Here is a 12,014-nt window from a genome sequence, read left to right on the forward strand (position 1 = left end):
GGCAAATCTTCTACAGCTTGCTTCATGGGGTCCTCCTCAAAAAACATTTATGCTAATGTGCTAAGTCTAAGAGACTGCCAGGCACCGCCACACTTGAACAAATATTAACTCCCTTAATCTCCATAACGGTCACATTTGGCAGGACTAATGTTTTCCCCACCTTACAAATGGGAAGCCAAGGAGGACATAAGTAATTGTTCCATGGTCACACAACTACTAAGTGACAGAGACAGGATCGTATCTTGGCATTCTGGCTCCAAAAATCTGAGCTTTTACCCAATAACCTATGCTACTCTCCAGGAGGATCTGACATCCAGTTAAAGATCCTTAATGCTAAGTCAATCTCAAGAAATCGTTTGGTCCAGCCTTAGGGTGAGCTGCGTGGTCTTCTCTCCATTTTATAAATGTGGCCCGATCAACACATGCAGGGTAACTGATAAGGGAAGGCAAGAACACAGTTTTCTCTACAAGGCAACACTAATGGCACCTACTGCCTCAAAGCACTTTCTTACTGTCTTTTTCCAGAATCACAGGGTTCATTGATAACAAAAATTAGCTGAATTGTGGTGGCCACCCATGAAGACCCTCACCTGGCTGGCAAGCTGGTTGGCTTTCTTGGCTCTTTGATAGGCAGGTGTGATCATGGCTGGAAAGCTTCCTTTGCCCCTCAGTTGCTCACCGTCTTCTGTGTACTCCTGCTGGGCAGAACCAACGTTAGCATGAGGACTAATATGATACTGGGTGAGAACTAACAGATAAACTTTATTGGTGAGAACTCCAATAAAGCCAAGGAAACTGGATTCAGAAGCTAGTTGGAAAATATTTCAGTCACCTGGAATAAATTTGAAAATGGAATTCACCCAGGGATTTGAATAACACCAATAATACCAAAAAATTCATATTTCTAGAAAAAATTCATATTCCAGCTTTTAGAAGCCCCCACGTTCTTTGGCTCTTGCCCTGCATGGCTGGTACCATCTGCTTGTCACCACCTTCTCTCTGATTCTCGCTCTCCTGGTTCCAGGGACCAGGACGTGAAAATCTCTGGGGGTAGTGGAGCATTATTCTGTCTACCACAACCTTAAAAAAAAAAAAAACATTCAAAGTAATTGTTAACTCATCAATGAAGTAATTTCTAGGGCCCTTACCTCGCCAAGAGACTTTCGAGCTTCAACCATCCTTACGATTTCAGGGTCTGGCAGAGCTCCCGGGCACCAAGCATTCCCTTCCCCATATTCAGTCCAATAGTCGGTCTACGAAGGAAGCACGCAAATACATACAAACACACACCGAATGTATTTGGTTGGCAAGATCCCCCTACCAACCCAGCAACATTCACATACATTGTCAAAATAAGATATCCCCTAAAAACCATAAACTCCTATTGGTATATTCAGCTAATTAAAATGCTTATCTTTTGCAGCCTACAAAATGATCTAATATCCTAAATGACTGAACTCTCTGAGATTTGCTATGTCATATAAATATTCCTACACAGACATGTAACTAACTGAACACTTGATTGCTCATCATTCCACCGAGATTGGGCAGGAGGAAATCACTGCAGACAAGAAATCTGAGATGAATCAGCCTTATTCAGACAAGCTTTATTACCCTCTACCCATTATGTGCCTGAAAACTGACTGTGGAGAAAGAAAAGAAAAGGAAATCAGAGTCCCTCCTTTAATGACCTTCCTTGTGACCCACCTTGTGAGATAAAACTAATAAACAAGACAAAAAACAATTGAACAACCTTCATATTGTTGTTCTAAATATAGTGTACAGATAATGAATACTACTAGAGTTTTTAAAAAGCAGTCTGTATCAGATGGGCCCCCTTTGGGGCAGGAAGGTGGAATTTGAGCTGGACCTCTAGGGCTGAGGTCAGTCAGCAAAGGCCAAGGGAGAAAAAGGGCTTCTGCTCTAGAAGGTCCTCTCCATGAAGGCACGGATCTCATGTTTTGCTCACTGATATACCCTGAAAGCCTGTAACGTAACAGATGTGGTACCTAGTTATTGAAGAAATTCCAGACTGTGGGATGCTGTAAATAAATGTATGAAGGTAATGATGTGTTTGGTTGAAGGACCATGAGGAGCTGGGTTTGGCTGGACTTCAGGGAAAGTGATGGGGAGCCAGGTGGGCTTGGACAAGGGGGGCAAGCTGGACAGCATGGGTAGAGCCAGCCTTTGGAGATCTGGGAAGCCAGATAACTCATGTGTGAAAATATGTTCAACCACACTCACAATCACAGACATCTAAATTAAAACAACAAGATAGAGATTATCAAAATATTTTTCTGGTAATCCCAAGTGCTGGTGAGAGTGTGGGAGAACAGGTATTCTCATACTCTGCCTTTGAAGGTATAAACTCTACAGGTATTTCAGAAAGCAATTTGATGATCTTCTTTAAAATTAAAAAGGCAGGTACCCTTTGACCTAACAACCCCATTTTCATTATCTATTCTAGATAAACACTTATTTGTATCCAAAAGAGATCTTGAACAAGGGTGTTCACTGCAACTTCATAATAAGAAAAAAATAGGAAATAATCTTGTCTATTAATACGGATAGCACGGTACTGGACATTCATTCTTAATGATGCACCCATGATACACCCATCCACGACAGCTTAAAAGGATGCTAATGTGAAAACATCCTCAAGATATAGTGGTTGGAAGGGAGAAGACAATGAACTTGGGCTAGAGCAGATGGAGTTGAGGGGATCGTAGGACGCGTGGATGGAGGTCTTCCCTAGATAGCCAGAATTACAAACTGGATATAAGAAGACCTGACTGATTTTCCGTACAGATAATAATAGTAATAACACACTTCATTTGCACATGTGTGTCATCTATCACCCTTACCTTACCTCATTCACAAGTGGTTGCCTGTTAGGTGCATCCTTAGATTTCATGTCCCAGTGAAAAACAGATTGAAAACGTTCACCATTTTCTTGGTCATGGATCTGTACAGTAAAGATGTTGTCAGTGATATTTCCATCAGAAAAGAGAAGGAAAAATAAACAAATAATGCCTAGCTGAAATTGTGGGACTGTCCTAAATCTCAACTGTAAAACATCTGAACTGCGCGACGATACATGCTGTGCCATCAGTCTCACTGTGGTTTCATCTGCACCACCAGCCGGGTAGCACATATACAGCACCTGCTGTGTGCAAAGCTCTATTGAGCAGTACAATTAAAAAGACCGAAATAAAGTCCCTATGAGCTTATCACACAGCACAAAGTATTCAGGTGAGAGGAATCCCAGAAAACACTGGACATTAGAGCAGCAGGGTCTTAACTTTTGTCTGTAACTATCACCCAGGGAGCTTGTTAAAATGCTGGCTCCCTGATTTCACAGAAGTATTGTCCAGTGCTTTACAATTTTACCTTGATTTATAATATGCCTTGAGTTAATTTTTGAGTATAGATGGTGAGATAGGGGTCAAGGTTCATTTTCTTCTGTATAAGTACCCAATCACTCCAGGACCATTTATTGGAACATCATTCTTGCTGCATTGAATTGCAGCAGTGTCTTTGTCATGATTCAAGTGACCATATAAGCGCAGCTCTATTTCCAGACCTTTATTGAAATCCCTTGGTCTGCTGGTCTATTCTTGTGCCAACTCTATGCAGAGTTAATTACTCCTGCTTTTATAAGTCTTGAAGTCTGGTAACCTGCCTCCTTCAGTTTTGTTCTTCAAGTTTTCTTGACTGTTCTAGAACCTTTGTGTTTTCCTATCCATTTTAGAATCAGTCTGTCAATTTCTACAAAAAAGCACCAGGATTTTGACTGGGACTGCACTGAATGTATAGACCAATTTGGGAAGACTGACATCTCAACATCTTCCCAACCTTGGGATAGGCAAAGATTTCTTAAAGAGAACGTAAAAAGCATTAACCATAGAAGGAAAAAAGGTCTCAGACCCAAATCAAGATATAATTATTAGATCTTAAATGAGGCCTAGAAATCTGAAATTTTTACTAGCTGAAGTTTAAATCCTCAATTTTATAGATAATGAGGAAACAAGTTCAGAGGAAACTTTAAACCCAAGGAATTCTAGTTTCCTAACAAAGGCACTTTCTGTCACTGACTTTCTGGGTTTGCTGCTGCTTAATGGTATATAATACAGCTCCCATGTGTGTGTTTTTAAATATACAAGTTGAGAGATTTTTACAAGCTTTTTCCCCGTGTATTTGAAGAGACTATTGTGAACACTGTACAGAATTAAGTCAGGGATTCTTGCCTACGAATAGCAACACTAATATCGTGGGCCATTAATGATTTGTTGCAGGGGACCAGCTTGAGCATCTTAACAGCATTCCTGGGCTCTGCCCACCAGATAGAATGGTACATGCCCCACCCCACTGTGACAATCAGCATGTCCCCAGACAAATGTCTCCTGGGGGTTAAAACTATCCTCCTTGAGAACCACATACTTAAGGAATCAGAAACACGTGACCGAAATAGACACTCCATCTCCCTTCCAAATGGATGTATTTGCTATCCTCCTCCCCCAAGACAAAGCCACCCCCGGGGAGGGTTTTTCTCCCCTAGAGACCTTTCACGGCATTCATAATCACACTGAGGAAATACACAGAGCAAAACAAGTCACAAACGCTCCTAGTCAGGTAAGGGAGCACTAAGGGATAATGTGCCTTCTCTGAATAGAAGAGAACCTGGGCATTTAGTTCTACCAAAAATTCCACTCGCACCAACCAAACAGGAGATTCTGTCTTTGTAAATATTTGTTTATTTTTCAAAGAGTGACATTTAGGAAACAGAAAGCTGTAGATCTGCTTCCAATGCCAATTCAAAATTATTACCCTACCTTTCTCCTTCCTCACCTTCACTGAAAAAATCCCTCTTTTGTTTTGTTTTTTATTTTAGCACATGCAGAATGAATTTGTACTTTATTTATTTGGCTAAATCTTTCAGAGATGCATGAGAATACAAAGATAATCCGTCACACACCCTAGGGCGGATGTGAGACCTGGGGCCTAGGGAGATCTTATCTATTTTTCCCTGGTGGGAAAGGAGAATGATCTCAGGAGTTAGCTTTTTGGTACACATACGCGTACACACACCATATACACATAAACACACATCATATACATGTATATACACAGGCACCAGATACACATATACTTGTACACACACATACACACACACTACACACACATACATGCTCATATATGTACACACATCATATACACATATACATATATCACACGCATACACATACACACACGCACATATACACTATATACATGTACACTATGCACATGGACATATACATACACATGCACACACATGTATGCACATGCACACATAATCACACCTATAAACACATGCACATACATTCCACACAGGCACACTTGTGTACACATACACATATGCACATTGTCACATGGATACAAACACATACACACACACAGGCCTCCTGGGAAGCTCACACCACTGTCTGTGGCTTTAAATAGAGCCAGCGATAATCCTAGCCTTGCTCCAGGCTGGGTCTGTCATACGACGTTAAAAGAAAGTGAGTTCATTACTATGTCAAAGACAGGTAAGTATTGTGTGACCTGTTGCATGATTCTAAGGTAGAGAGAGGCTGGCTGTGTGGCCTAGGGTAGAATCTCTCTGTAGAGAGGGTAACATGAAGATGCCTAAGTACGTTGCGTGGGTTTTGTTCACCAGATTCTGGCTATACAACTGCAAAAACACCTGGATATTGAATAAGTGCTCCTTTTCCTCTGGGGAGTTTGCCACCTTCTAGATATATATGAAAGGGAGCTGATAATACAGGTTCTAAAGTAAGAAAAAAAACAAACTGGATTTGTGCCCAACTAGTTGGGTGAAACCAGGCAGGGTACTTCATCTTTCTGAGCCTCAGTTTCCCCAACTGTAATGTCATATCACAGAAGGCTCTTATGAAGAATAATACATGAAAGAATATAAAAAACTTAGTGGACTGTTGGGCACTCTCAGTAAGTAAGATCGAAATTCAGTATTTATTGTAATTTCACAGAGCTGGCCTCAGACATCAAAAGATGAAAATAAAATTCTAAAAGAATTAGCTTTCTCAGTAATTCACAATTTACAATTTTGAATTCTTAAGGGATTCTTAATTCCTTGTGAATCCTTAGGAATCAATGTGTTAATATGTGCAACTCTCCAAGCTTTTGTCTCCTCACCAATAAAATGGAATAATAATAATATCTACTTCACGTGCATTAAATGAATTAAGCACTTCTGCAGTAAAAGCTATATAAGCCTGTTAAATAACAATAATAATAAACCCACAATTAGTGCAAAGCTCTTAGTGTAATAAGATATTTTATTATGTGGATTTGTAGAAAGCCGCACAGCCAGGCCTGGCTCTATCTAACACTTACATCCTTGAGTGGGAGGCAGGCCTGGGGAGGCAAGAGAGTCAGTACTCAGTGAGGAAACACTGGGAAGGAGATCTTGGGCAAGGGGAGATTACTAGAGAGCCTTTCACTTCATGAGCAATTTTCTAATTTTAGAAAGCCACTAAACTTCATCCCACAGAGCAACTCCTTGTGGGCATGAGTAAGGGAAGGGCAATGATTCATCATTTTAGTTGGAGTGACAGTCCCATCAATAGCTGGTTATTTGACAAAACATTATTCATCTTTCAAGAGGTTAGGTTTATCAATGTGGACTTCTTGTCTACCTTCCCATCCCAAATCTGCCTCTCAAACCAAATATCTTTTCTGAATCAAAATATCTTTGACCTGTCTACATCCTAAGGGGAAAGAGGAAAGAAAGGCTGCTAATGATTTTAAGCAACTACTGAATTCAGAGAGATTTCAGAGTGCAGAATTAGAAATTTTAAAATTTTATGTACCAAAGCATTGTGAGGGAAGAAAAGACTTGTAATGTTTTGCAATTATGTAAACCATATTTTATATATTAAATACCTAGTGCATTTAGGGCCCACTCTATAAGTTGTCATCCATGGGTGAAAATTTTATGTACCAAAGCATTGTGAGGGAAGAAAAGACTTGTAATGTTTTGTAATTATGTAAACCATATTTTATATATTAAATACCTAGTGCATTTAGGGCCCACTCTATAAATTGTCATCCATGGGTGAAAATTTTATGTACCAAAGCATTGTGAGGGAAGAAAAGACTTGTAATGTTTTGCAATTATGTAAACCATATTTTATATATTAAATACCTAGTGCTTTTAGGGCCCACTCTATAAATTGTCATCCATGGGTGAAGAACTAGCCAGACACCAAGATGACCCTGGAATCAAGGAGCTCAAATATGCAACATAGATTATCCTGCATATTAGCCCCTAAATCTTATGGGAAGACAAAGACTTCCTATAAGACAAAGACTTGTGGTGGAAATGGGCAGGTTCACATACAGACAGAGACATTAAAAACCTAACAGGTGCCGACGCAAAGGGATTTTCTATTTTTAAAAATTGATATATAATACTCGTACATATTTATGGAGAATGTGCAGCATAGAATGTGTAACGATCAAGTCAGGGTATTTGGGGTATCCAATTGTCTTGAATGTTTATCATTTCTATGTGTTGGGAACACTACAAGTCCTTCTAGCTATTTTGAAATATACAAGATGTTGTTGTTAACCATGGTCATCCTAGTCTGTGATGGAACCATAGAACTTATCACTTCTAACCATGTGTTTCTACCCCTTCACCAACCTCTCTTCATCCCCCACCAACCCCAACATGCAAAATTAAGTAACCTACCTCACTCAAGGCCTCTGGAGACTTCCTCACATTTAGATTTAATGGAGTATGATAGACACTGGTAAAAGTGTTGTTCTTAGGATTATGGCTACAAAAAACAGATATAAATCAAAATTAGAAATACACTTTATCCACGATGACTGACTATTCTTAAAGGTACAGTCATTGGTAAAATTCAATAAATATAAAACTTACTAATTCATAGTTAATCACGAACTTTATAGTTCATGATTTTCCAGGCAATGAGTCTTACAGAACAAAAATAAAAGGTAAACCAAATAAATTCAACATCTATAACTTAAAGTCCAAATTTAACTGGAAAGGATCATTAGAAAACTTTCTGAAAAAAAGTAGAAAAGGATTCTGAAGTTATTTAAAACACTTTAAAGCTCTACAGGCATATCCAGGGCAATTATGGTTTTCTGCACAATATTTAATAATTTGACATGAGGTGATAGTGCAAAACTTTGATCTTTTACTTAGAAGAAATTTGAAAGTTTCTGCCCATTGCATAAAATCCCACCTTCGTTCTCTTCAAGGATCCGATGTAAGTAAACACTTTGGGGAAGACATTTCTCGGCTTTAACCCTGGAGTCTCTGATGTGAACCTTTAATTGGGCACTTGTTGAAAAACAAACAAAACTCAAGAGGTGGCAGGGAGGAGCGTCTGACACTTACGCGTGGCAGTATGGCTTTTTCTGGTGACTCACAAAGTTATTAACAGACAGCATCATCTTGCAAACTTCACAGTGAAAACATGCTTTGTGCCATATCTAGAAATCATATAGAAAAGATGTAATAATTACCTTTTTTCCCTAGACTCGAGATTCTTATATATTTTAGGGTTAAAAAATTGAGCCTTAGGGATAAAATGGTGATTTAAAAAATTAAAAAGCGCATACAGCTATAACAACACACAGTTAAATAAGTGTATTTTTTTTTTCAAAACAGCCTAGAAGAAATAAAAATGCGTAGAACTAAATAAAGGTGGGAGAAGACATCTTTTTCTTATGGTTTGTAAAAGCCCCATGTGGGAGAAGGGAGATGGGAGAAGGTAAAGTTCCCGTTTTTGTTCTTATTCCCAAAGGCCAAGAAATGCCTACTGACCTGATCTATACAGCTGATCTTCTCAGCAGGGTAAACCCCATACCCACACCGAGAGCAAGCCTGCACATTCATCTTCAAGTCCAAAGAGGAGGAGAGAGAGATGGGCAACAAGCAAGGAATCCAAAGAGAGCCCCCAGTCAAGTCGTTCAAGTCTCCAAAAACCTGACAACTCTTAAACTCCTGCAGGCACCCTGATCATTCACAGTCCAACTTCCACTTCCCTTTGCTGACCTTCTAATTTGAAGTCAGCAGTTGGATGGTTTTTAAAGCTGCCACTTACTCAAGGGGCTATTTTGGCAACTCACTCAGCACGCATGCGTCTGGGAAATAAGGTGGAGGTATTTCTAGCTGACACGCTTCTCTAAATAGAAAAATGAACTCACAACAGCATCATGTTTATGTGGATAACCAAATCCTGGTGTATGATCAGGCAGCATGGAGTGATTTAACACTAGCTGTGATCATTACCCAAGAAAAGAACCTAAGGGAAGATGCCACCCCATCATCCGACAATCAAATTAGAAAAAGCTTGCTCTAGGCAGCCTATGACTAAAGCAGAAAGGCCAGCTCCCAAAAATATAGGAAATAAAATGGGGTTGATTCACTACCCTGGAAGGATAAATACTGTTTTTAAATTTTAGCTCTATCTACTAAAAATGTTCAGAAGAATGAAACTAAAAACTGAATATTAATTTGTGTTTAGCTTCTATTGGAATACAAAAATAAAAACAAATGAAAACTCTGTGTTTTAGCCTCTATATTTTATCCTAGAATGTTCCAAGAAGATCCTTCTGAGTGTTCCCTTGCCTTGCAGGCTTTAATTGGGTGACTTCAAGACAAAATCTCTGGTCCTGGTTCTGTGAAGCCTCTCGCTGCTTGCAGTTGCTGATGAAATGACACTTAAAAAGAGCTCAATGAGGATTTATTGAATAAATGAGATAAATTTAGTACTCATACCAAAATGCTTACAGAGGCCAGGTGCGAAGTCCTGATCACACACCCATTTGAAGAAACCAGCTGCTCACCAGTCCCAGCCGACCACTGTCATAAAAGAATCAGCGTCCAGCATTACCAAATATTCTGATTTTTCCAGAGAAGGCAGAAATCTGCATCTACAATGACATTTCCAGTTTTATATATTAAACAATATATGGGCTATGGGCAGTCTTGGGCCAGCAGTCGGCCAGTTTGTGACCTCTGACCTAAATGCTCTGAGATCAGGCTGGCGTCTGCAGGTAGACAGGAGAGAGGCTGGTACTAGGTTTGTGTTGAGTTGAATCAGCCAGGGGAGAGGAAGAAGCTCTCAAGTACAAATGAACAAGAGTAGTGTTCAAACTCGCATGAGACTAAACAGAGGGTGAAATCTGAGTTTTTCCCCCTGGGACACAAGGCAGCCTTTGGGAGCTCAAAGGAGGGGCGCCAGGCTCAGCAAAGTGTCCCGCACTAAAATGTCCTCAGGGCTGTCACCAGCCTGAGCAAATGAGAGCAGCAACTGGCACAGGACAAAGACCCAAAGGGTCCCCCAGACATTTTGCTCTATTCTGGACTTCTCTTAACTGGGGAGTTGGGGAAAGCCCCAATAATCACTGGGAAATGACCTTTTCCCCAATTCAGAGTGCTGAAGAATCAAGGTAGATTCCATTTAAAGGAAAAGCTATGTGACATTTCTTCTTTGCCTGAGGTTGTGATTACAATCTGTAGCAGCTACAAATTCTCTGTAACATTTGTGAAAACAAGGGTTCCCAAAATGAAATATTAAATTTGACTTGCACCATCACTTCTGCTTTATTAGATACCAGAAATTATGAGCAAGAACAACCCAAGAACTAGAAATTGGCCAGTTTAAAGAATTGGAAGTAAATGTTCATTGCTAGGGCAAGACTAACACACCCTTCATCGCCTTGGTCAACACTTGGTTGGTCCTCACCTCACCTCGAGTTGCATACGTCCCCTCCCTCGTGACAATGATACATCAGTCTGTCTAAGCCTGGGTCAGTGAGCGTACCAGGTTTCTTTGGCCTTAGGGATTGGTTCAGACAACAACAGTCTCAGCCTGAATTTTTCAGAAAACAGAACGCAAGGCAAAGGCTTTACTCAGAAGTGTAATCCAGAAGCAAGTGTCAGAAGGTAGGAAATGGGGAGAGCGCAGGAAGTATAAGATTGGTTCTCAAGGCGGCCACCACCTGATATAAAGTGCATTGGGTCACTTGATCTCTTGTCTTCCAAGGGGACATATTAACAACTGCTACTCAGGAATATCTGAATAGGGTGGAGAATTATCTGTTGGTCCCTGTCTGCCATGGGTTTTGCTCCATTAGGTGTTAACTCCCCCCCTCCTCCATGCGTATGTACCTGGGGAGACCCATAGCATCTCATGCCTCAACACCAACAGGAAAACACCAAGGGCAGCAGAAGCCAAAGACACTGCTGGTTGTGCCCATGTGTAGATGACCAGAGTCCACATGGAGCTAGTTGTCACTACCAAAGCTCGGCCAGCACACGTAGAAACAGGCCTGTGACAGGTGAGGCCAAGGTATCTCCAATCAGCAGAGCTCCCAGGACCCAGGGTGGGGTTAGTGAGCTGGAGCCAGATCCCACAAAGCTTCTGCCAACACTGCCCCATGTTGCTGTGGCTTTTTTGTTTTCACTCATAGGGAGCTTCTTATGCATGAAAAAGCTCACAGCCTTTGGTTGTACATTAGTGACTTTTTCAGCATGTGGGCAACTGGACTCCTTTTTGAAGTTAAATGTAGCACTCCCTATTTATGTATTTTAAATTTCATCCAGTTGATGGTGGCCTCCCTACCTCAGTAATCAAGGGGTTTTTGTGCCTTGACTGAGTCATCCAGGATATGAGGCAATTCTTCCCAGCTCTGCATCACTTCCCAGGCCCTCCAGGGCTGTACATATGAACTGGTTTGGAGATTATAGAGATGATGAATATGCAGTGAGAGGGCAGCTACTGACCCCTCACTCTCACCACTGCTCAGGGGAGATTGCATGGGGGTTTTGCACATTTTTTAATTTACATTCTCCCCCAAAGCAAGGGCTTGGGTGCAGGTAGGTTATTTGGGAGGTGGTCCCATGAAGCAGGAGTAAAGGTTTAAGAAGAATGAGCCAGGGAAGAGAAGCGTCAATAGAGGGTATATTC

At 40.7% G+C, this 12,014-nt stretch overlaps 1 protein-coding gene across 2 annotated transcripts in view; it reads right to left on the reverse strand.

Moving 5' to 3' along the window:
• NRAP (nebulin related anchoring protein) overlaps window positions 1-9,183 on the reverse strand; it is a 67,789-nt gene extending 58,606 nt beyond the window's left edge. Inside the window, exons 1-6 of one of the 2 annotated variants that reach the window (XM_053583764.1) lie at window positions 8,864-9,183; window positions 8,435-8,529; window positions 7,757-7,844; window positions 2,870-2,965; window positions 1,149-1,253; window positions 591-695 (exon numbers count right to left, since the gene is read on the reverse strand). In XM_053583764.1, the coding sequence (XP_053439739.1) occupies window positions 591-695; window positions 1,149-1,253; window positions 2,870-2,965; window positions 7,757-7,844; window positions 8,435-8,529; window positions 8,864-8,935 (561 nt within the window). In that variant the 5' untranslated portion in view covers window positions 8,936-9,183. The remainder of the gene's footprint in view (window positions 1-590; window positions 696-1,148; window positions 1,254-2,869; window positions 2,966-7,756; window positions 7,845-8,434; window positions 8,530-8,863) is intronic. The other variant, XM_053583765.1, reaches the window with a different exon arrangement.
• Window positions 9,184-12,014: the final 2,831 nt, after the last annotated feature.

Source organism: Nycticebus coucang, chromosome 3 (assembly GCF_027406575.1).
Source record: "Nycticebus coucang isolate mNycCou1 chromosome 3, mNycCou1.pri, whole genome shotgun sequence".
Classification (NCBI taxonomy): domain Eukaryota; kingdom Metazoa; phylum Chordata; class Mammalia; order Primates; family Lorisidae; genus Nycticebus; species Nycticebus coucang.